At 42.1% G+C, this 23797-nt stretch overlaps 2 protein-coding genes across 4 annotated transcripts; one reads left to right on the top strand and one right to left on the bottom strand.

Moving 5' to 3' along the window:
* The first annotated feature begins 1447 nt into the window (after window positions 1-1447).
* Window positions 1448-12380, top strand: LOC106023441 (killer cell lectin-like receptor subfamily F member 1). Its single transcript, XM_034063192.1, has 8 exons — window positions 1448-1575; window positions 7481-7558; window positions 8669-8767; window positions 9542-9682; window positions 10650-10801; window positions 11482-11594; window positions 12137-12139; window positions 12248-12380. Exons 1-8 carry the CDS (start codon window positions 1494-1496, stop codon window positions 12378-12380), a joined length of 801 nt encoding a protein of 266 aa, XP_033919083.1. The 5' UTR covers window positions 1448-1493.
* LOC115946333 (C-type lectin domain family 2 member L-like) lies at window positions 8909-23041 on the bottom strand. 3 transcript variants are annotated; one of them, XR_004549644.1, is made up of 6 exons: window positions 22881-23041; window positions 21711-21791; window positions 21066-21244; window positions 11718-11797; window positions 11511-11575; window positions 8909-8980 (listed from the first exon to the last, which is right to left on the bottom strand). XR_004549644.1 is itself a non-coding variant. In XM_031048007.2 (5 exons), the coding sequence occupies exons 1-4, from the start codon at window positions 22930-22932 to the stop codon at window positions 11729-11731; spliced, it is 381 nt and encodes a 126-aa protein (XP_030903867.1). In that variant the 5' UTR covers window positions 22933-23041; the 3' UTR covers window positions 11293-11575; window positions 11718-11728. The 3 variants fall into 3 exon arrangements, 2 of the variants coding, with proteins under 2 accessions (XP_030903867.1, XP_030903866.1); XM_031048007.2 differs by lacking the exon at window positions 8909-8980 and having other exon boundaries at window positions 11293-11575; XM_031048006.2 differs by lacking the exons at window positions 8909-8980; window positions 11511-11575; window positions 11718-11797 and adding exons at window positions 16849-17727; window positions 19362-19462.
* Window positions 23042-23797: the final 756 nt, after the last annotated feature.

Genomic DNA, 23797 nt, shown 5'->3' on the forward strand with positions numbered 1-23797 from the left:
GGGGGAAGCAATGGAAACTGATTCGATCAGAAGACAAAAGCTCCATTTCATGTTAGGACCAGTGACACGGCAGGTGTGTAGGTTGCCATGAAACAAACCTTATCAGTATCTAGTTAACAGTATCCACATCTGCATACTGATCATTTTGTGGCTGATGGTAAAGGAACAAAAACTTAGGTACGTTGCCTATAAATTGTACTCGACTGGCACTTCTGAGTAATCTGTTCCATGATTGTCAAAGGCTCTTTTTTTTTCCCTTAAACCTTTTGTTTCTTCATTTAACACTGTTACCAGCGCTGAAAGTAGGAAGGAAAACATCAGTAATAGATCACAAAACCAAACTTTTTTTTGGTCAAATCTAGAGCGTTGAAAGCCCCATTGTATGTAACAGAAAATGTGAGTAGACTGTATCACAGAACAAACATTATTTTCAGTTGACCCATGTAGGTTTGTAGAGCCTATCTGCATTGAAATCTAAAGGAGTTTTCTAGGTGGGAATAAAACACAAAACCAAGACTGTAGCACCTAGCAGTGAAAGTCTGGATTGTGCATGCACAGGGCTCCATGTCTGTATGCTCTGAAATGCAATTTTAGGTTTTAGAAGGGCTTTAAGTTTTAATTCAAATCTGTGAGGTTTTTTTGCTGTTTCTTTTGTTTGCTCGTTTTTTTCCTCCAAAATAGAAGACAAAACCTCTGCCATGAAAACAACCTGCAGCAAATGCATGAATCATGAACAAGGAGTTAAAGGCAATTCAGGCTTTCTGCCTGTAGAGCTTCTGAGTCAAGCAGGGGATAGCTCAAGCAACTTGGGAAGAGCAGCTCTAGTCTGGTTGTAACTACTCTTACACTGAAGTATTGAAACAAAATTAGTTTTAATTTGATTTTAAATTAAATTTTGTGCATCATAAATATAATCCAGATTCAGTTGTTAAACCATTATAGCACTTATTGGATAGAGCAGGTATGAATTTGAGTTACATTTTTGTAGCTTTAACCATGGTTGCAGTTACATTAACCCCAAAACATCTTGTACTGATATATATCTAGTTTATCTTCCTTTTAGGTGAATAGGCTACATAAGATCATGCACACAAGCATAATACATCCACAGCACAGATTGTACTGCTTCAGCTGTTCCTGTAAGAACCAGCAAAGCTTTTGTACCTGTGTAAGTCTGGGTTTTGATATTCCTTAGAAACTTGGCTCTGCTTTGGCCAAAAAGATTTTTTTTATATTAATAAAAATATTGTTTTTTAATCTTCAATTTCTCCTGTATTCTGAAAGGCAAGAAATCACAAAAGAGACAGAATGGTGTCAATACCCTTTGAAAGTGTGTTGAAAGGTGTAACTTCCTTCCTTTTATCTGTTTCTCAGCCTTCCTCAAAGCCATAGTACAGTGTCTGCATACTTCTGGAGGCAGGCAAAGCTAATACAGGATGCAACCTACTATATTAAACCAGCTCTTTCCATAAGACTGAGGGACTTACTCATCAATGGCAGGTGATATCACATACGCAGACGTGGCAATGCTACCGAGGGAAAGACCACATGTTCCTTCTCAGACATCAGTTCCAGGTAAAATACCTAATCAGCTCTTGTGCACATGCTGTCTTCTCTCAAGTGCTCTCTCTTTTTCTCTTTTTAATTTTTAAAATTATCTCTGGATAATATTAGAAGAATGCTATAAAATGCTGCATGCAAAGGGGTGAAAATTCGCAAGTGGTGGAAGAGATACTCATGAGATACCAACTCGCAAAGCTACTCCTCAGTCAGTATCACTACAGAGTAGTGTCTTGGTTATGGACATTATTTTAAGTAACAGTATGCAAAATAAAAACTGGAGATTTCTTAATAATGAGCATAATCTCTCTCCTTTTTTTTTGTTCTGTTTTTCTTTTTAAATCAGATCTATGAATTTTATGATGTCTTCATGGAAAAGGAGTAGTAAATTATCTAGTAAATCAGAAAGCTAGTGGCAGTTGAAAGTGCAGTCACTATCACTGAAGGAAGTACTGAATGATTCCTAAAACCCTCCTGGTTTTCCTCTTTAATTTTCCAGTAGTGGTTTTCCTAAAACCACATTATCAGTCTGTGATCCCGTCATATATTTGTAAAAAAACACAAAGGATTAAGTCAATATTCAGGGAAAAGAGATGGTGTAAAAAACTACTTTTTTTTTTAAGAGCTAAGATTTCCACTACTTGGAAAAAAAAAAATTCATTCATTAAAGCATTTTGTCAAAATTCTGGATCACAGCTAATATGAATAACAGCTTCTCACTATGAGCATTTAATTACATAAAGAAACAATATTGTGTGATGAGTGTTTTTAGAAGATGTTCTACTTACAATGTAGATTAATAGTGATGATGGTGTTCTGAATGCATGTACTTTTTAGTTCAAGGTGTCCCTGCCCATGGCAAGAGGTTGAAACTAGATGATCTTAAGGTCCTTTCCAATCCTAACTATTCAATGATTCTATGATTCTACCATAGAATATGATTCCATATGATTCTTCCAGGGGGGAGAGGAGGGAAATTATATTTTTACAAGATGTGTATCTAAAAAATAAAAGTTCACTTAATTATATACCTAACGTAAAGTACTGCCTTAGACTGTATGTTTATGCATCCATGGATGTTGTTTGTACTCCCGTAACCTGTACAACACAAACCACAGAGGGCTTGCCTAGAATTTCACCCAGTTTCTAAGAAGACATCAAATCTTGATTTGAAGACATCAAAATATGTCCCTTGGTCATGCTGTCTGAAGGAGAGCTTCAATTTAAATAGGCTAGGCTTTAATTTCCAATTCAAGTTCTCATTAACATCTAGATAGTTCTTGTTAAGACTTTGTCAGATAGCTTTTGGCACTCAGTATATTCTCACATGAAGTTACTGGCCACAGTAATAAAGTAATTTCTCAGTGTCCTTTTGCTTTCAAGTCTTTCATTCTAGCTTTCTGAAGTTTTTCTGGTCATTCTCCAGTGTTTCCATCTCCTACCAAAATATGGGCACTAGAGATGCACCCCTTATTTCCACAAGTCTCAGTTATGCTGTCTCAGTTACACAGAGACAAAAATATCTTAAATAATCCTTTCTCCACTGTTTATAATGCCTGGTGTCTTCTTGCCCTTTCTCTCTCCCCACCTTTGTCTACTTATACTAAAACACAGTTTGTTTGACGGGGCTTGAACTTACAGGGCTATGATTATGGCTGTCTTCTTCTTTATTGTTTGTTAACCTTCCCGTTATTTTGGACTTTATTAGCAATTATTTTTCTACTTTGACACAAATGGAAAAAGCACCAAATAGTATTAAGCAATACTGGACCTCATATAAGCATAGAACATGCTAGAAATACCTCCCTGATGACAATTCTTCCTCTGTCTTCATCATTAACATATATTAACATGACTTTTATCACTATTAAAACAGACAAGTTCTTGAGCCATATTATCATGCTTTAAAAATGCAAATGAGCAATTCCAGTTCCTTGATGTTTTAAAACTTTGACTGAAATTCACACCTAGTCATCCAGGTGGTGAGTATTCTTTTATTACAAGAAATCCTTGTAAAAGAGAAGAGTAACTTTCAGGAAGAAAGGGAGAAAATGGATTTTTTCTACAGAAAAAGTTCTGTAATTTTTTAAATACTTGGTATATAATTCAGGAAACAATCCTGAAATGTGATGGACATGTTAAGCAATATTCATAAAACAGACTTAAGATCAGTGTAAGTACAGTAGTGGTTAGTGTTAAGATTCCCCACTGCATAGTGATGACTTCCTGAGATGCCCTAATGCTAATGGAGGAGAGTCTGGGATCCTAGCATGGTGAACAATGAACTGCCCAAAGTGGCTGCATAATAGGATAGAGCAATGTCAGAAGGTGCTGCTTGGTCAACCATTTCTCGAAGTTAGATCCTTCCCTACAGGCTAGAAGAAGCTCTCTCCTACATTGACTGAGCTCAAAGCTGCTTCAGACAGAACAGCATCCACGTGCCAAGCACACTTACAGCATGTCCCACTGTTCATGAAGAGGTCCTAATGCTTCCTCTTTTGGAGCAGGAATTTGAATCTGATTCTCAAAGTGAGGATTCTCAGCTCCAAGGTGGGAGCTGTGGCAAGCATCACAAGCTCTCCCTTTGGCACTGTCTCTATGACACATTGAAATGAGTGCTGGAGAATGGCTCATACCCACATCCCTCCCTTTGCCAGGTTTTTTGCCAGTATTGCTCTTGGCCAGGGATGTCTGACTTTCTTGCAAAGAAGAGAAGTGACTTCAAGATGAGCATGAGGGAAAGCACAGCATAGGGGTAAAACTGTCACCATGGAGGAGGGTGGGCTGGATTTAATCACCACTGCAAATTCTGCAGGTGAATGCTCTCAGTAGCAGGTTCCCAGACTTTAGGCAAGACTTTAAATCACAAGGCTATTGGAAAGCAGAACATGCCCACCTCCTCCTGGCTGCATTTTGTGCAAGTTTTAGACTGTTAGGCTGTAAATTGCATACTGGAGTAGATACCAAAAACTATGAGTGGGGAGCATAGGTAATTTACCTTGCTAACATATAGCTTCTGTCAAGATCTGGTACCCATGAAAGGTAAACATGAGGGAACCTGAATTTCTGCCAAGGTTTCTAGTAGTTGAGTAGGTGTTTTAAATATGTAAAATTTGGATTTGTGAATAAAAGTCTCTTTATAGATTGTATTTTCTGTTTTTCCTTATCCATGCAAAAGGGATTTGGTTTGGTCAAGTTATAGAGTTTCTTGGAGTTCTGCCAAATACTGTTCTTATCTCAAAATCTATTCAATGTATTTTCATGGAATCTTAGAATCAACTAGGTTGGACAGGACCTTTAAGATTCTCAGGTTTTGTGAGGATACAGAAAAAGATATAAAAATCACTGGTGGCATAATTGCAAAACATGCATAGGTTCGCAATATAATGCCAAGGAAAGCTCGCTCATTGAAATCTATGGAGTGGGAAAACTGTGTTAAATAATGTTTAACACAATGTAGCAATAAAAAATGTCTGCAGCTCCAAGTCTGGGAGGCTGCACCCAGAAAAGGGGTAAAAATGGATTTGTTGTGATCCTGTTCCAATGAGAAGATCTATACCAGGTTGTTGCGCAACCAGTTGGACTTCAGCTGTGAGTCAGGTGCTCCGAATTACAAGGACAAGGAGATTTTTGGGTGCTCTACTAAAGCAGGTTGAGGAGGAGTTAGTATATGGTACTATCTGTGAACATGCTTTGGTGGGCTAGCAAGTGCTTCAAAACAGATGTTGAAAAGTAGAAAGGTGTTACAAAAATGCAAACAAAGTTAATTACAGCCTGGGAATCATCTTCTAAGGAAAGACTCAAGTTCCTAGTTTACTCAAGAATAATTTGAGAGTTACTTGATTATGATTCATAAATGATTACCTATAAGACCTTCCTCCAGCAGAAAAACAAACCAAGAAGAGTTCAACTCCATTCTCAAACTAGCCCACGAATAGTTGTAGGCTGCTATTAGTTCTCCCCTTAGCTTCTTGCTCCCCTCCATACCGTTCTCAGCCCATCCAGGCCTAGACCAGGCCCACTCTCTGCTGGACCCTCTCCAGCTTACCCCAGGTTCCCCCTGAACGGAGTGGACTGCATCTGGACACGATGTTCCAGGTGTGGCTGCTGCAGGAGAAAGTGGAGCAGCACAGGAACTTCTCCTCCTTTGCAAGCCAGAGGTCCTTAACTCAGCCCCGCTGGTGACTTGCACAATCTGTAATGATGAGGGTGCATTGTGGGCTCACACTCAACCTGCTGTCCAGTGAAACCCAAGAGCCTTGTGTCTGTAAAGCCTGACACTTCTGAGTGACTGACCTGCAAGAAGCACTCCCTATCTGCACGTTCACCGCATAGAACCTTCCAGTAAATAGAGATGTCTTTCTGCACTTGACAATTTGCATATAGAAATAAAATGAAATTTTGGTATAAGTAAGTGATAGAGATCTCCACCAAATACCAGGGCTAATTGTTGCTAAATTAGGTAAGGGAGCGTAAGCATCCGATTAAATTAAGTTTATGTGGTATTTTTAAAATGCTGCCTTCTGAAGACTTCGCATTCAGATGGCCATGTGCCAATACACACCATGATAGAAGTAATCCATTTTTTTCAGTATTCAGCTCATGTGGATAATAATTTCTTTTTCATACAGTCTGAGAGATATTCTTTAAAGGAATGGATCTTTATTTGAGAGAGAAAATACTTAGTAAAAGAGCAGATTTTCTAAAGTATGTATCTTAGAAGAAGTGTCTCCATTTATAAGGCTCGTGCACTGAAAAGTTTGAAAGTCCTGACTGTTGCTTGAAAAATACACTCTAAGAAGAAAAACTTTTATAAGCATTTCTTTAGAGAGCAGTTACTTATCCATGCAGTTAAATAGAACTTACACATTTTCTGCAATTCATTGAACTAATAAATTGCAATAAAGCAAGCAGCAAAGTGTACTAGGTCAGGTTCTCTAAAAGCACAGAACAACTTACCTGTATGAATAAATCTTATTTGCCTCAGGTCCTCAGTATTTTTCTTACTGCAAAACCTCAACACACTTCAATAATTCTCATATCAAAACCTATGTCGTTTAGCATAGTAAGACCCTCTTCTTCCAAGCTTTTCCCTGATCAGTGAGATTTTATACAACACAAATTGCTTGCTTCATTTTAAAAGCCCCAGTGATCACAAACTAAGACTGTAGCATGAAGCTTATTCTTGATTCAGATCGGTAAAATCTCACCATTTATGAAATCAAGATCAGTTTACCAAAGGTCCAAATACCATCCATAGAAGCAGGCAGTAGCTCTACAAAATACCCCAATAGAACAGAATTTTAAATGTTTTCAGAAAGAATCTAACTCATACCATGCTGTTTTAATAGCTTTTTTTGTTGTTGCTTTGGCAATGCGCACCTGGAAATGGATATCTTCAACCACCAAATCCCTTCCTCTGCTATTACAGGCATCACATAATATCCCGGCATAAACACTCACAAGTCAGGAATGCCACCAAGAGTCACCTTGCTGCAGAAACATTTATCTGAGTGGCAGTTTACCCTTTGGGATCTCCCTGGTCCACAAAGGGGTCATGGCTGTTAAGTCCCTATGATATCTCCTGAGGTGGCTTAGCAACAATGGAATATTTGTGATGGATAGTACCTAGGTCTTCCCCATCTTTTAGTCTGTCTGTCTGCCTCCTGGTCCAGCCATACAGGACACAAGTAGTTCAAGCAAAGATTACGGAGGAGGCTTTTAGTTACTTCCTGGCAGCAGCAGGAAATGATCAGTTGTCATCTCAACTGATGTTTCTTAAAAGAAAAAGCTGAACTAGCAGCTATGGAAACACATGCCCCCTTTTATGCAGACTAGGTCTTCTGTGTAATTCTTTACTGTTTCTCCAGTTAATGGCTTGTACAACCACAAATGTCAGCATTTCCCTACTCCTTAACAGGAAACATGATCACGTATGCTGAACTGCGCATGAAGCCAAAACCCAAAAGGAGCAGCAGATCAGAGACTTCCGCTTCTGGTAGTGTGCTATTTTGTTTGGTCTTTGGTTACTAACTATAGATGTAATCTTTCCTATTACCCAACAGCAAAAGTTATTATCAAAGAGTCTTCACATACAATCTCTCAAAAAATAACCGATTTATCACTTAATAAGGTTTCTTTTTTCTTTTCCTAGGTTCTCAGATATTACTTTTTCCCTGTAAAAGTAATATTGAAAGAGATTTTAAAAATAATTTTTAAAAATGCCTTTGTGTCCTACATTGACAATTTAGCAAAGGAAAGTAAAATTCCACAGATTTTAGGAAGCCTGCTGTAAAGTTTCTCTGCAGGAACAGTAACAGGGACACCTTTGGCTTTGGAAGCAGTGTAATACCCAGCCCTCCGTGTGCAGTTAGTGTGCTGATGGACTGCCAGCCTCCCTGTATTGAAGGACATGTTCCAGGCGAGGTCAGGCCTCCAGAAAGCTGCAAGGGAAGATTAAAAAACATAGGCAGCCAGAGAGTGGGGGAGTTGCCTACCTATCTCATACAGGCAAGGTCAGGAAAACAGCACTTATGAAAGTGCAACTCTGTGGCTTGTGGAAATAGCACCTTGACCCCAAATTTCCTCAGGTTCTGCCTCTTCCTGAGTGATTCACTCTCACAAGCTGATGAGCGTCAAACAGCTGGAGAGATGCTTATCAGATGTACTTCACTGTGCTATGGTATCATAGCACAGTGTAAGTTAGCTTTCAGGCATGTTAACATAAGAGAGTGCAGCCAGACAGAAGCAAGGTACCATAGACTATCCCTGATACTTTCACTGAACTGTGCTGCAGGGTCTTGCCAGGTGTGGTTGAGTGGGTGGGTGGCAGAAGGCAATGCCTGAGAAAATTAACTCAGAGGAGAGAGAGTGAATTCTTAATAGAGTGATTGATTGAAAATCACTTGCTCTATCTGACCAAATGATCTCTCAGTTTTACTTGCATGTATGTAAAATGGATGCAAATTCTTAATGAGTAAAATGTCCCTGCATGGTTGCAAATGGCAGACTGATCTCTCTGTTGCTTCCACGTAAGAAACTCACATAGATAAAGGCAGTGTTAATAGTGCAAAGACCTAAAGCCGCTTTTCTTCCCACCTTTCTCCAGGCTGGCGACACAGGTGCTCAGCCTGGTTCTATGTGGCACTGGTCCTGGGAGCCCTTGTGCTTGTCCTGCTAGGTGTCATAGCCGTACTAGCCAAGCAATGTGAGTAAATCCTTTGTCTCTTCATTGTAGACATGGTGAAACCTCAAAGGCAGAGTCATACCAAAAGAGAAATTCCCTTAGTATTGCATGAAGGGTGTCAAGTTATACGCAAATACAGGAAAATAAATGTGGCTTTATATTTGCTACCTGTCATTTAACATATACAGTGCAGCTGAGGTGGAGTTGCTGTAGTCTACCTTGTCATCAGTGATGCTGAAAAGTGTAGAAGGTTTCAAATCATTATGACAATCAAAACATTTGCACTTCCTGACTTAGAAGTTAAAACTTGCATCCATGCTACTTTGAGACCATTTTGCTTAATTTCTTTGTAGGTTTGAACAAATGAAATAAAAACCAGACTTCAGATAGTTTAATTTAATCAGACTTCTCTGGTACTAGTAATATAATTCACAACATGCTCCCGCTGTACAAGAACTGTTCCAGAGAGATATTCATCTCATAAGAGAAAAGTGTTTGGAAAAACTTCAGAAAACACATTCCTTCCAACTATCCCTAAAATCTCACCAAAATATTGTGTATTCTTTATGGAATGACAAACTTACTTTCTTTTTCTATACTGTCCATATTATTCAGCAGCTACACCCTTTGCCAGGGTATGGCAGTATGCACAGTATACACACACTGAGTATGCTCATAACTGAGTGTGTTACCCCCCAGTGTATATGTACATACACATATCCTCATATTCACACAGTATAAGACTAAATTTCCTTGACCCTGTTGTTAACCATAATCTCTTTTTTTTTGTTCAAGTTTTGAAGTGCAGAGCAGGCAAATCAGAACGTTTGTCCCATATTGGTGTAACCAGCAGGAGCAATTACACTTCCTCAGAGAAGACTGTCTTGGCAGTGCTCCTGAAATGGCTCATGGAGGAACTGTGTGAAGATGGACAGGGTGAGGAAAGTTAGTCCTTTCCCAGCACAGAGGATGTGTTGGGTGTACAGTTCTGTTGTCTCTGCTCCTATTTCTCTGACATTGCAGTTTTTGGCGACCCACTGGTTCTACCCAGGGAACATGGCATGCCTGCACAGAAGTGATGACAAGATCTGAACTAAAAGTTTATGACAATAGTTTTGCTCCTCTTTTGGTATAAATAGTTTCCAGTACTTTCTTTACATTTAAATTCTGCCAAGAGCTTCTGTCAGAAATGCCATATCTTGTAGATCCTCCCATCATTCCAGACAATAATTGTTTGCAATAAGTGGGAGGTAATTTCCTATCCTTTTGCAAGGATCAGGCAGGGGAAGAATTTGTGGTCTTTCTATTGTGGATCTATTATTTGTTATCAAATACTAATCCTTTTCTAAGAACTCATTGTAACTGCGTTGCTTGTAAACATTAAAGGACATATGGGGGATGTTCCTTCCACATGCTCTGTGTGAAATGGGAAGTAGACCTGGGAACAGCAGTGTTTCACTTCTGTAACACAGTCCCTTCTCCAGCTCCATGGACACAGTTTGGATAAGCACCTGTGCTTTCTGGTCAAATCCACACACTCCACATCACATCCCATCACACAGTGCCTCCTCACAGGGACTGCATGTGGGGAGATGAAAAGTGTCTTGTCAGCCTTCTAGGTACTTCCTGCTGATGCTCTCCACCAGGCAGGTGCCCAGGGAGGTGGAGAGCCCAGTGATATGCAGTGGGAGTGCAGAAGTGTGTAGCACCACGGCAAGGGAGTGGGAGTTTGAGCAGAGGAATGGCACTGGAGCCTTCAGATCTCTCTCCACACCCAGTGAACACAGGCTTGGGAGTGGGGACAGGATGTTTTCAGGCCACCCAGGCACATGAACATAAAATGCTACATGGCAAATGGAACAAGTCACTCTGTGAGTTAACTGTTCCCTTTCTCCACTCACAGGAAGAACATGTGAGCTGTGTCCTCCTGGGTGGCAACTGCACAGGAGCAGATGTTACTACTTCTCCGAGGAGGCTGTAAGCTGGGATGACAGCCAGAAAAACTGTCTGGCCAGGAAATCCCAACTTCTTGTTATTGAAGATGAAATTGAAATGGTGAGTCTTTCAGCAGCCCTATAACTGTGCAATGGGTATCTGCCTTAGACAAACATTTCACCAAATAAACATAGCCCAAATGTCAGGTGTACATGCAAGTAAGAGCCCCATCAAGTGCAAAGCATCTGACTCTCCACAGACAGGAGCTTGTTTTGAGAGTGTCAAGAGAGTAGAGCTAAAGAGAAAAGGCACAAGAGATGCAAGTGTAGAAACCAGAGTACTTTTGACCAGGAGGAGGAAATGGTGGGGAATTCCCACCCATTTCCATTACTTGGCTCTGGGAAAAGAGGTCTGATTCAACCACTAAATAAGAATTCAAACAGACAGACCTCTTTCTCATTTTCCTTTGAGAAAAGTAGCTGAATGGCTCTTCTGAGAAGGACTTCCCTGAGGAACAGGTCTCACCCTAAAGCCCAGGCTTTGCAAGCTGGCGCATCAGGGTGAAGAGCATCATTGAGAGTTTTTTTGAAGCTAGTAAACCTGAGCACCAACTGGAATTAAAACTGTGGCTGGTCACATGCATATGAGCCATTGTAATGGGCTGCTTTGCCACAGCTAGATTCTTGCCGTTGCTCTCCATGTGAAAGACTACATGAAAAGCTGTGCATGAGACAGGATAGTGACTTGGGCACAGCAGAAATGCTCTGTTGTTGGGTAACATGCTTCTGCTTGTTCCACAGGAATTCATAGACAAGAAAGAGAAAGATACCAAATATATCTGGATTGGCTTGAAGACTGCAGAAATGAAGAAACAGTGGAGCTCAGCTGAAGATCCTGGAGTAAAAGAAAACAGGTCATGATTTGTGTGTGTGTGCTGTCTTTGCAACAGCAAAAGTATAGTACTTTGCATGGAAGTTCAACACTGAATCCAAGCTAATTTCCCAAAGCACAGATCTAGTCCTACAGCATCACGCACCTATTCAGGGTCTATTTCACAGCCAGTTCCAGCTTGTCTGGTTCCTGCTGGGCATCTTTGGAAACAGATCTGTTTTCTGCCTGCAAGACCAACCACAGTCACAATTTATGTATGTATGAATGTAGAGGGACATTAACACACATTTCTCCCACTGATATAGTTATCAACAGACTCACTGACTTTACAGACCACATACTGACCACCTCTGTTGAAAGTGATGCCAGCCACATAGCATGAGTGCTAGGATCTGTGCAGTAGATCTCTTACCATTACAGTTCATCACCATGGCTGCATGTGGAGCCTTTCTTTATCCTTCTTACATTAATATTCCTGAGCATACGTCCCTCAGCAACCTGCAGTCATCTCTGCTGTGGGTGCTCATCCCACCTATGCATGGCTGTTGAGGAACTGGGCTTCAGTAGGTTACAGACTGGCTGCCACACAAACCCCTCAGAATATCATCAATATTTTTATTCAGTACTGAATGTAAAGCTGATAATTCAAGTTCATTCCTTTCGTTCTCTCACCAGGAAAGCTATAAATAGAATTGAGACTGACAAGAATTGTGCTGTTTACAGAAGAAAAAACATGATCCAAGTAGATAACTGCCAGACTTTAAAGAAGTGGATCTGTAAGAAGAATGCAACTTTGTTGGTGCTTTGAGCCAAATCATAGAATTACATACTAGTTAGGGTTGGAAAGGACCTTAAAATCCTCTAGTTCTAGCCCCCAATCAGACAACAGGCAGAGCTTTTTCTCAGAAGACCCATTTTTCTGACAAAACAACATGTGATGTAAATAATTTTAAGAGACTTCCACAGAAATCGGTGTTTTGCTGTTCTGTGATCCCTAAGACTTTGTTTGGATGCAAACAGGGAACTTGGAAGCTGCCAGGTGCCTGTGTGAAGGTCATGAAACAGGACTGCACATCAGCATGTCTGGATTTGGGGGTGCTAAGCCTTCTCACAGACAGCCATTGGCAGCAGTTGCCTACAGGAAAAGGCAAGGGAGAAGAGGTACTCATGTGAAGATGAGCACTGTGCACCTGAACCTTGTGATGTGCAGGAAATTAGAAGCTGAATTCTTACTCATTTCATAGAATTTATGCAATAATTTCAGGGCCAGTCAATGGGAGAGTCTAAATTTCCAGTTTTACTATAATTTCATGTACTTTTTACCTTAACCATATGGGGTTAGTTGTGTTTGGAGGAAACAGAACAAAACAAAACCTAACATTAAAATCCAAGGTGCAACTCTACCCCAACTGTGCAGACTGGAATTAGAGTCTTTGTTAGCAATGAGAGAGAGAAACAAGTCCAACATAGCTTTTGAAATTTAAAGCATTTATCTCATCTTTGTTATGATACACACAATTAAAGGCAGCTCTCCCAGGCACATTGTCTCATACCTGCACTAGATGTATAGTGTCCCTGTGGAGGGATGTTGTTAATGTCTAGCAACTTGTGATGAGTAATCAACACATATGCTTGCACATGAGCTCTTGGTGGAAAGTACTGTGGCTTTTGCATGCAAATGACTGCAGCAATGGAACAAAATGAGCAATATGGTAAGACCTAGAGACTGACACCTCTCCATCTGCACACATCACTTAACAGAGGTGCTAGGACAGAGATGCTAGGAAGGTAGTAGGTATGTGTGATAGTTAAAAAGGCATAAGAGATCTACCTGGACTTGTGCAAAGCATTCGACACTGTCCCACATGACATCCTTGTCTCTAAATTGGAGAGACATCAATTTGATAGGTGGACCACTCGGTGGATAAAGAACTGACTGGATGGCTGAATGCAAAGAGTTGTGGTCAATGGTTCAATGTCCAGCTGGAGACCAGTAACGAGTGGTGTCCCTCAGGGATCGGTGTTGGGACTGGTCTTGTTTAACATCTTTGTCGCTGACATGGACAATGGAATTAAGTGTGCCCTTAGCAAGTTTGCCGATGACACCAAGCTGTGTGGTTCTGTTGATACGCTGGAAGGAAGGAATGCCATCCAGAGGGACCTTGACACACTTGTGAGGTGGGCTGATGCCAACCTCATGAAGTTTAACCATGACAAGTGAAAGGTCATACACCTGGGTGGCAGCAATCCCAGGCACTTGGAGTGACCTCACTTGGAGTATTGTGTGCAGTTCTGGTGTCCTCAACATAAAAAGGACATGGAACTGTTGGAACAAGTCCAGAGGAGGCCACGAGGATGATCAGGGGACTGGAGCACCTCCCATGTGAAGACAGGCTGAGAAAGTTGGGGCTGTTCAGCCTGGAGAAGGCTGCATGGAGACCTCGTAGCAGCCTTCCAGTATATGAAGGGGGCCTACAGGGATGTTGGGGAGGGACTATTCATTAGGGACTGTAGTGATAGGACAAGGGGTAACGGGTTAAAACTTAAACAGGTGAGGTTTAGATTGGATATAAGGAAGTAATTCTTTACTGTTAGGGTGGTGAGGCACAGGAATGGGTTGCCCAGGGAGGTAGTGAATTCTCCATCCCTGGCAGTGTTCAAGGCCAGGTTGGACAGAGCATTGGGTGACATGGTTTAGTGTGAGGTGTCCCTGCCCATGGCAGGGGGGTTGGAACTAGATGATCTTAAGGTCCTTTCCAACCCTAACTATTCTATGATTCTATGATCTTCAGTGAAAGAGATATCAAGCACATGACACAGCCTGCTGTGTTCCACTGACACAGCACAATGGGACTTCATTACTTTGGGCTACAGATTGAAAAGTACAGTAGCTTCAGTGTGGCTGACTTCTTTTCAAATGAATAAACAACACAGAATTACTCCCTCCAGAATGCAGCATCACCAGCTAAAGACTCATTTGAAAAACTGTTTTTCTCATGTTAAAAAAAAACAGTGAAAAATCCCCCAAATTCAGTGCAGCGTGTGTTTGGGGAAGAGGAGTGGTTTGTTTATTCTAAACAGAGAAGCAATGGCAGGGGAAGAGCCTGAAATTAATAGATATAGCTATCTATCTACAGTATACATATCTGTCTATATGTATTTTTATATAGATACATTCCAACTGAGGAAATATAACTTCAGGGTACTTAAAGCATATCCTTCACCATGCACTGGAGACAACCACTGAATTGCTGTTTTTATGGCAGATGTGTCTTGAGCCATGCTAAATTAACAAGAAAAACTTAAAACTCCCAAGCTGCCTTCTCTCTAATCAGTTTTGGTGTTTAGGTTTTAACAATATTCATGAAATGTCTAGTATTTGAGCAATCTCTGCTACTAACGTAATTAAACATGTTTTTGCAGGGCCTTCAGAAGCTCTTACTGACATTTTAAAACAGTCACTAAGTCTTGAGTAATTCTACCAATTAAGAAAAAAGAAATGGCCACTGAAGTACTTCATCAAGCCCTACTCTGAGTAAAGTTAGATCATCAGTTCTTGACCCTTCATTTCCTAGCATGACAGACTTTGAAGAAGATGCCAACTGCACCCCTTAAGATTACAACAGAGCTTTTATTATAAGCTAGTGTGCTCACAGTTGCTCCAAAACCTCTTTTAAGAACAAAAATTTCCCTTTTTTTGGACTCTACCCATAGATGACACTGACGGAAAAGAAATGCAAAAGTGATGTTATTTTGTAGTTAAAGGCAACATTCAGGTAAATCAGTTCATTAAGAAAGGCTAAGACACAGCATAGTACATGAATACTCCTTATCCCTTACAATTTCCGCTGATTCTGTGAAATGTACCTCCAATATGCCCCTAATGCAAATATTTCGAAAGCTTTACAGAACAAACATGGAAAATTCCATGTTTCCCTCTAAGGTTACTGTACTTCGTGTGTTTCGCTATGTACATTTCAGCACAGTTTCCACAGCAGTACTTCAGCATTTCAGTTACATGGTTTTGTTAAAAGTCTGACACATTCTGAAACATGAAAGCGTGTTAGAAGTGTTAGAAAGTAAAATGCTCTCTTCTTTGGGTGAAATGTCTTGTCTCCTGTTAATGCCAACATTATGATTGAAGATCTTTTCATATTCATAACCTGAACATTTTTGCTTTAGTCTGGTGATTTTCTTTTCCCCATGTGCTACCTGAGCTAAAAAAATACTGTTAATGGCATCACACTAAGACACAAACCACTGTAATACAGAGGCTCTGTAAAGATATTTAGTAAGTACGTTTTCAGGACTATGGCACATACCATATCCTTCAGAGCTAGTTAAAAAGACTGCAGAATAACACCTCCCCAACTATTTACATATACATTAACACATAGATTATTAGGCTGTTCAGACCATAGAGTCCCGTTACTGTGCTTATAAAGAACATAAGCAATTATAAAAAGGGCAGTTCAGCAAAATTACTGCTCAGATATAAACAACCATAGTAAAGTCAGTTGTTAACAATAACCATACTGCATGGTCCTGTTACAGAAAGGTCCCATTGCCACAGAAAATAATGAAACCATTAACAAGATGCTGAACAAAAGTAGACAGAAATTAAATCTGCATAAAAACACAGTGAAGGCAAAAATAATGACAAATAGGACAAGAAAACCCAACGAACAAACACACATCAAATAAGCTGTCAAACGTGTCGTTTTACATTCTCAGTAACGGTGAAGACACAACTAGCTTCCCTCCTCTGGAACTACAGTGCACTCTAGTGGCTACTCCAAAAATGGCTCCACTTGCTCCTTCAAGAAGTCCCACAGAGCCCATAGTACTCTCCATAGCATCCAGATCACAAGAAAAACAATTTTCTAGACTTTATGCCGAGCAACTCAGCTCTTTTGCCCTGCTTTACACGTGAATTTCCCATTCTTCCTTCTCTAGATACCCGATAGGAGTAGTCCTTCCAGGAAAACCAGCTGCTTTGCTTCCTCTGGGTCAAAGGGCACTTTAAATCTTCAGGTTACCTGCTAGACATGAGTGGACAGAGTTCAGCGGGATTATGCCTCAGTTCCTTTAAGGCTCATAGCAATTCAACAGCATGGGATGTTGCTGCTGAAAACGATATGCACACAGAAGAAAACACCGACTGTCCTTCCAGAAAACAGACTGTCCACCCTCATGCTCAGAGAGGCACAGGCCACGAGGAAGCTGTGGAGGTACATCCTTTGTTGTTAATTCTCTTATTCCCTACACATTATTTGCACTGAGGACTATAGCTAACTTTACAACAGTAATGCCTGCAGCTTCACTATTAGTTTCAACTCAAACTCCTTCCCCCACTCATGCAGATGCTCAGGTGAATACTCTTATCTATCCTGACTTTGCCTTTTGCTGTGGGAAGAACATCAGGTGTAGTGCAGCTACATAAATACCGCAATGATAATGCTGTCAAGCTTATTTAGCAAGATTAATGTAAAATAACATCAAGAAACACAACATAATGCAGAGTTACACAAGGTGCACCTCATCAAACTGGGAGAGCAGAATCTGCAATGTTCCTGTCCAAACCAACAGTGCTCATTTCTGCATCACCCTGTATCTGAGAGGCACTGGCAGAATTTCAGGCAGACCCACACTTCACAACCCATCTCTGCACACAGAGGGTGGCTAAGGAAAAAGCAGAACAAACATCTCCAACTGCACACCAAAAAGGAAAAGAGCAGTTGCTCCTGATCCTACAAGAGAACAGTTAATGGAAGAAATACTGATAACACATCAAAAGGCACCTACAGGACGAGTGGTAGCTAGCAAAATGGGGTGAGGAAATGGCTTATCAAGATGCTGAAGCCTTTCAAATGGTATGTTTAAACAACAGAGGCTTCCTCCATGGGTGCAGAATTCTGACTACCAGAAAAGCCATTCACCTCCAGGCAGGAGCTGTGTTCCCAGGTCCCAGAGTATAGACATAGTCTGCATAGACATCATATCAGAGCATCATCAGGTGTGGTGGCTTCATCCACCTTTATCTTGCTAAGCCAATATTCAAACTACAGACCCACTTCCTGGTTAAATAACATCCAGAGGCTGAGACTCCTTTGGATTCGAGATAGGCACAGTTTCCAGAGCCTTTTACTTCAATCCTGTATGAGAGAATGAAAGACAATTACTTCGACACTCACAGTCAAATAATGCAATAAAGCAAAGAGAACTTCGGGATCACAGGCTGTCTTTGTGCAAAGCCCGATTTATCATAGTCAAGGCATCACAGGATGGTAGCTTGTGCATTGAAGAGAACACCACTAAGATCATCTTTATTAATGGGGCCTGGCCACCAGAATACAAAATCTAGGACTTGCAGTACTCCCCCATCTTGTCTAGTGGTCACTTAATGTCAAATATGCCCATATTGTGGAGACTGGAATTCAGATTTGCCCTTCTCAAGGATGCTGTGCTGTCAAGACTGGCTCCACCTTTGACTTCCACATCCTTTTATACAGCTAAAACATTCCAACGGAAGCTGGGAAACAAATGCCTCTCTCATTTCCCTCTTCCTCAGAACTGAATATTGTACTATGTTTGAGAGGGCAATGGAAAACAGGAAGCAAACTTCAATTTCCACACTGTAGGTGTCCCTGTATAAGGGTAAGGGTCTTCTTCACCAACTCTGTTCTCAAACTAAGTGTGACAGTGTTCTGTGAATAGGGCAACCAAACTACTGTGGTCTCTGGAAAAGCCAAGGGACAAGCCCCACCAGTGTTAACATGACAGCAGCAGCAACTGAGCTTAGACATTAAAATGTTTGCCTTTCTAAAGATGGAAGGGGCATTCTGAGGCAAGCACAGAAGCAGAAGTCTAAGAATGTGAACTTCACTGAAAATGAAAGCTTCAGTGGATGTTTGTATCACAGGCAGGGGATAAGCAAGAGTAGGAAAGGCTACAATATTCAACTTGAGATGCCTAGGTGTTGCTCACATCTCACATTAAATGTGTAAGGTCTCTATCAGATCAAGCCCTCAAGTCTTGGAAATGGACTGAATACAGTCACACACCACTAGTCATGTCACAGACTTAAAAGTATTTAAATTTTCCACTTCTTAAGTTAATTTCAGGCTTTTGAAATCTCAATGCTTATTACTGCTACGGGTAATTGTACCATCCCCTGCCAGCAGCCGCCCAGGACAAGAAGCAGCAACCTCTGAGAAGATGGGAGAGCCACTGGGAGGAGGAGCAAACCTCCCCACACCTGCCATTGGTGGAACAGGAGACAGGGCCATGACCACACAGCAGCTCATGCAACATAAATTCACAGCTTCACCTTTCCCTCCAGCAGCCTTTTCTGTAGACACATCCTATAGGAAACAGGAAAACACCTTAAAAGCCTCCCAAATAATTAGCTATAAACCTCATACAGGTTGCATGTAGGTTTGCACTTTTGCAAAATATACTCCGTAATGAGGAATTTGTATTACTGTAATTCCTCCTCCTCATCACTTTGCTGTCTTGGTGGTTCCTTTGTTTAACTTCCACTTTGCTATACTCTCCCGTACCACGAGCTCCCATCCCATGCTGCTTCTGAACCTGGCATCACAAATTTAGCTTCTAACTCTCATTTGGTATAGCTTTAACAATGTAAAGTGAAATCTTGATTGTATTCCACGTTCTCTGCATAGTCATCCCTTCAACATCACTAGATTTTTCTTTCAAGGATTTAGTTATCCTTCCTTACTCCCCTATAATCTAGTACCACCAGCAACACCCCTCAACATCGACTTACAGTGTAGTGTCTAATGCTTTCCCATCTACCCAAAAGAACTCTTCATATCTTTTATAGAGTCCAATCCAGGGGTCTTGCTTTGTTATCTTCATCATAAAACTCTGTAGAAATAAACCCGTATGAGAATAGTTTTGCATGTTCAGTGCAGTTATCAAAACAGAGTCTTTGACCCAGGGCTCAAAAGCAAAACAGTGATCCTGCCTTTCTCCCGGAAGAAACAATAAAAATAAAATCTACAAGGTACTGTGGTGTCTGGATCTTGCGTGATGCACAGGAATGAAAGAACTTTTGGCCAATGAGAAACTTAACATGGGTCAGCTTCAGTGTGCGCTTGCAGCCAAGAAAGCAACAGTATCCTGGGCTGCATCAAAAGGAGCGTGACCAGCAGGTCAAAGGAGGTGATCCTGCCCCTCTACTCTGCTCTCGTGAGACCTCACTTGGAGTATTGTGTGCAGTTCTGGTGCCCTCAACATAAAAAGAACATGGAACTGTTAGAACAAGTCCAGAGGAGGGCCAGGAGGACAAGGGGTAACGGGTTAAAACTTATACAGGGGAAGTTTAGATTGGATATAAAGAAAAAGTTCTTTATTGTAAGGGTGGTGAGGCACTGGAATGGGTTGCCCAGGGAAGTTGTGAATGCTCCATCCCTGGCAGTGTTCAAGGCTAGGTTGGACAGAGCCTTGGGTGGCATGGTTTAGTGTGAGGTGTCCCTGCCCATGGCAGGGGGGTTGGAACTTGATGACCTTAAGGTCCTTTCCAACCCTAACTATTCTGTGATTCTAACTTACAACTGATCAGATATCAAATGAATTGAGACAGGATCCCTGCAGCACTGAGATACTGTAGTGACAGAAATGCCAGCTATGAGGACGCAATATGCTTCTGAATATTCAGAACCCCTGTGGAACTGCAAATGCATCATTTTAGTGTCTCTCCACAAGAAAGCTTTCAAAGAACAATGAACACCTTTGCAGCTAATGCATTTCTCCATTGCTGACATGTCTTCATCATATTGAGTTTTCATTATCAGCTAGCTTTGTGGAAGACATCATAGAGATGAGTTAAGGAAGATCCTTGCTCCAGTGTGTGCAACAGAACTGACATCTGCACCCAATATGCTCTTTACACTACTGTCTGTGATAGGCCTGACTGACCTAAGGAGAGGCTGCTTGAAAATATCAAGGTCTGTAACAGATATGAAAGAATACATTCTCTTAGGTCTTTGTGCTGGGTGAAATCTTTCCTAATATGGCAGTATAACACAGGAACAGATGCTCCAAGCTGTGGTAACTATTTCCTAATTCCAAAGGTCAAGGCTAACATAATTACCAACTCAGCTGTCATTAATCTATCTAGCTAAGAAAGAAGAGTTACCTAATTAAGATAAATGACACCCAACAATGTTTACCCTGATAATTGCCTTCAATGTGAGTACTTATAGCTGTGAGCAGCCCCAAATTTAACTCAGGCATTAACCCTCAGGCATGTTCTAAAACATCAGCTGATAAAACCTGATGTTTGCTGTGTGCAGGGAAAGGAGGCACGCAGCTTTCTGCATGTTGTGACTTGTCACGGTCTCTGCATCAGCCCTCAAACTGTTCATCCTAAGAGGCTGGAAGAAACACTGGTTCATTGTGCAACTCCTAGAAGTGAGACAGGGTGAAATCATGACTCTCCCTCCTATTCCCCCTTTTGTTTCCTTACCAGTTCCTGATGATTTTCTATCACCAGGAGGGAAGCATTGTGCAAAGAGCAAAAGCTCTGACTGGAGTTCCAGCTGGCTTCACTTTCAGAGATGTAGTAACATTTTCTCTGGAAATACAGCCAATCTGATGGACAGAGTTCCAGGGAAGGGCACATGGGAAAATCTGAAGAACGGTTTACTGCAAAAAGACATAAACCAGTCTACTTATTTCTTACAACTGGAAAAGGTTTCTGATGCAGTGGTTTCTAACTGCATCATCTAGAATCATCCAAGTCTAATTGTAGCATTATTACTTCTGCCCAACCGAAACAATTACTGCAAACTAGTTATATACCCTGCCTCCTGCACCCCTATGGTTGCTGACATACCTTTAAAGTGATGATCAGAGGCGAGCTGGTAGAAGTATCCAAGAAAGTGACAGAAACGTACCCTCCGAGGGCTCTTCTACAGCTTACATATTTCTGACAACTATAGTTTTTGCAAGGGTTGCACCTGCCCACAATTTTAAACAGTCTATCACAAGACATCTATTTAAGTTTGAGATGAGACAAGCTCTGAATAAACCTTTTGAGGCTCTGGAAACCTAAAACTCTAGTAATTTCTAAGGCTAATTGTGTTTTCTTTTAAATGATTTACACGCTTACCAAACTGAATACACAAAATCAAAATGACAGCAGCAAGGACTCCAGCAACACCTTGCCATAACCGGGTATTTGAGAACAGACCTGAAAAGAGAAACATCAGGAATTACAACCAAAACCGAAACGAAACCACAAGCAGCTGACGGGGGGCGGAGCCCAGGACCCATGATACTGTTCCCAAAACAAACACTCTCTGTGGAGAGCCAGCTGGGAGCAGAGCTGGAGAATAGGAACTGTGCGGCATTTAGTGTCATCATGAAGCAAGTTAGCTAACGTGAACTCTGAATTACTCTTCATTTTCATTACCTCATCCAGCCCTTAACCTAATAGCAAGATAGTTTCTGACACACGAAAAACACTGAAAAAGAAAAAAAGCAAGCATGAACAAATAAATATGAGAAGTCTGAGGTTGATCTGATGCCTAAATATGGCATAGACAAATAAGACAAGTTGTCTGTTGCAGAGCCATAAACTTCTCCTGAGGAACATCCAGCCTTATCCCACAGTGATAGCTTTTCAGAGTCTTCCCATCTCCCTTCCAGGCGCCAGCGGTCTTGGTCTGGAGGCGGGAAGAACTCACCAACCTCCCACTGCCGCGTCCCGCATCCAACTTGGCAAGCAAATAGCAGCGGATGAGGCGCCCAAGCGAGGGCGAGTCCCTCCTACTGAGCTCATTCCGCTGGAGGCACAGGGCAGCCTCCTCTCTCTGTGAAGAGCCACAGCACACAGAGAGGGTTATCTAGCCTCTCGCACAGGGTGAGCCCCACGGGATGCTGGCACGGGGCTGATTCCGGTCAGCCCCACGAACACCGCAGTCCGCTCCGTGCCCGGCACCTCCGCGCATTTCTGCGGTGGGTGTCGCACCGCGGAGCCCGGCTCCGTCTGGGTTCCGTCGGCCCAGGGCTGCCCCGGGTGGCCGGCGCCGCTGGACAGCGGGACCTCCACCGGCTGAACCCCTCGGAGCCGGGCGGGCACCGGCCGGAGGGGCGTTTCCAGAGGCCCGGAGCTGCCGGGAGGCCGGGAGAACACGCAGTGCTCCGCGGCTGCACGGCCACTTCAGTCCCCCGTCGGTGCGCCCCTCTCTCCGGTGGGGGCTGCAGGCTGCTCACCCTGCTGCTGCCATGGGAACCCCCGCGGCGTCCACCCCAGCCCCTCTCCCTTTTGCCCCCTCACCTTTGCACCATCCCGTCCCCCGCGCCCGGGAGCCTCGGCCCTCCTGTCCCATAGATGCAGAGCCGCGGCCCCACCAGTGGGGAAATCACGGGGCCGGAACTCGGAGAGCCAAGGGTCGGGATACGCTGGGGCCAGCGGCCGGGATCCACTTCCTCGGCTGCTGTTCCGTATCCGTCAAGAGGGTTAGCTGACAGTAGAGGCAGTTTGCCTGCTGTGTTATGCATAATGTCTTGTTTACTTACAGCAGAGCTTGTCTGTGCTGCATGTTCATAGAGCCAGAGGAACACGGCTCTCTTCCAGTCTCAAGTCTGTGGGAGGCCAATGAGGATTCAGTGGTATTTTATCCAAAACTGGCATTCATCTGTACCTGAGGAAAAAACCTTGAATAGAAAGCCATGAGAATGGAGGGTTCAATTTCATGCTTTCACTGCAGTCTCCAATTACTTTGATTGTCAAGGATTTTTAGCAAGAGTCAGTTGCTGAAAAGTATCTCCAAGTATTTATATTTATGGGTAATAAAGAACCACATAAACTTTATACTTCCATAAATATGAAGAGATTTGCAGTTTATTTTAGTCTTTGTCTGCAGCAAATGCTCATTTAAGCAATGGATTGGGAGAGATGGACAGGCCAGCCTGCCTGGGATGACACTTGAGAAGAAACAGACAGGTAAAAAAGAATCCCAAAGATATGTGTGAACAAGGCTTAAGGTACAGTGACTTCAGGGAAGTTAGGGAACTGAAGATTCCTAGGAGAGGGAGAATGGGAGGGGGAAGAGCTGCTGGGTCCAGAGAGCACAAGCTGTAGACACTTCAAAAGGGCTTGTGAGGCCCCAGTCCAGAGGGACAGAAAATGAGAGTGGGGTGTGGAATTAGGGCAACAGGAGGTTTGTATGTTCTGTTTCATACAGAGCAGCT

Source organism: Melopsittacus undulatus, chromosome 5 (assembly GCF_012275295.1).
Source record: "Melopsittacus undulatus isolate bMelUnd1 chromosome 5, bMelUnd1.mat.Z, whole genome shotgun sequence".
NCBI lineage: Eukaryota > Metazoa > Chordata > Aves > Psittaciformes > Psittaculidae > Melopsittacus > Melopsittacus undulatus.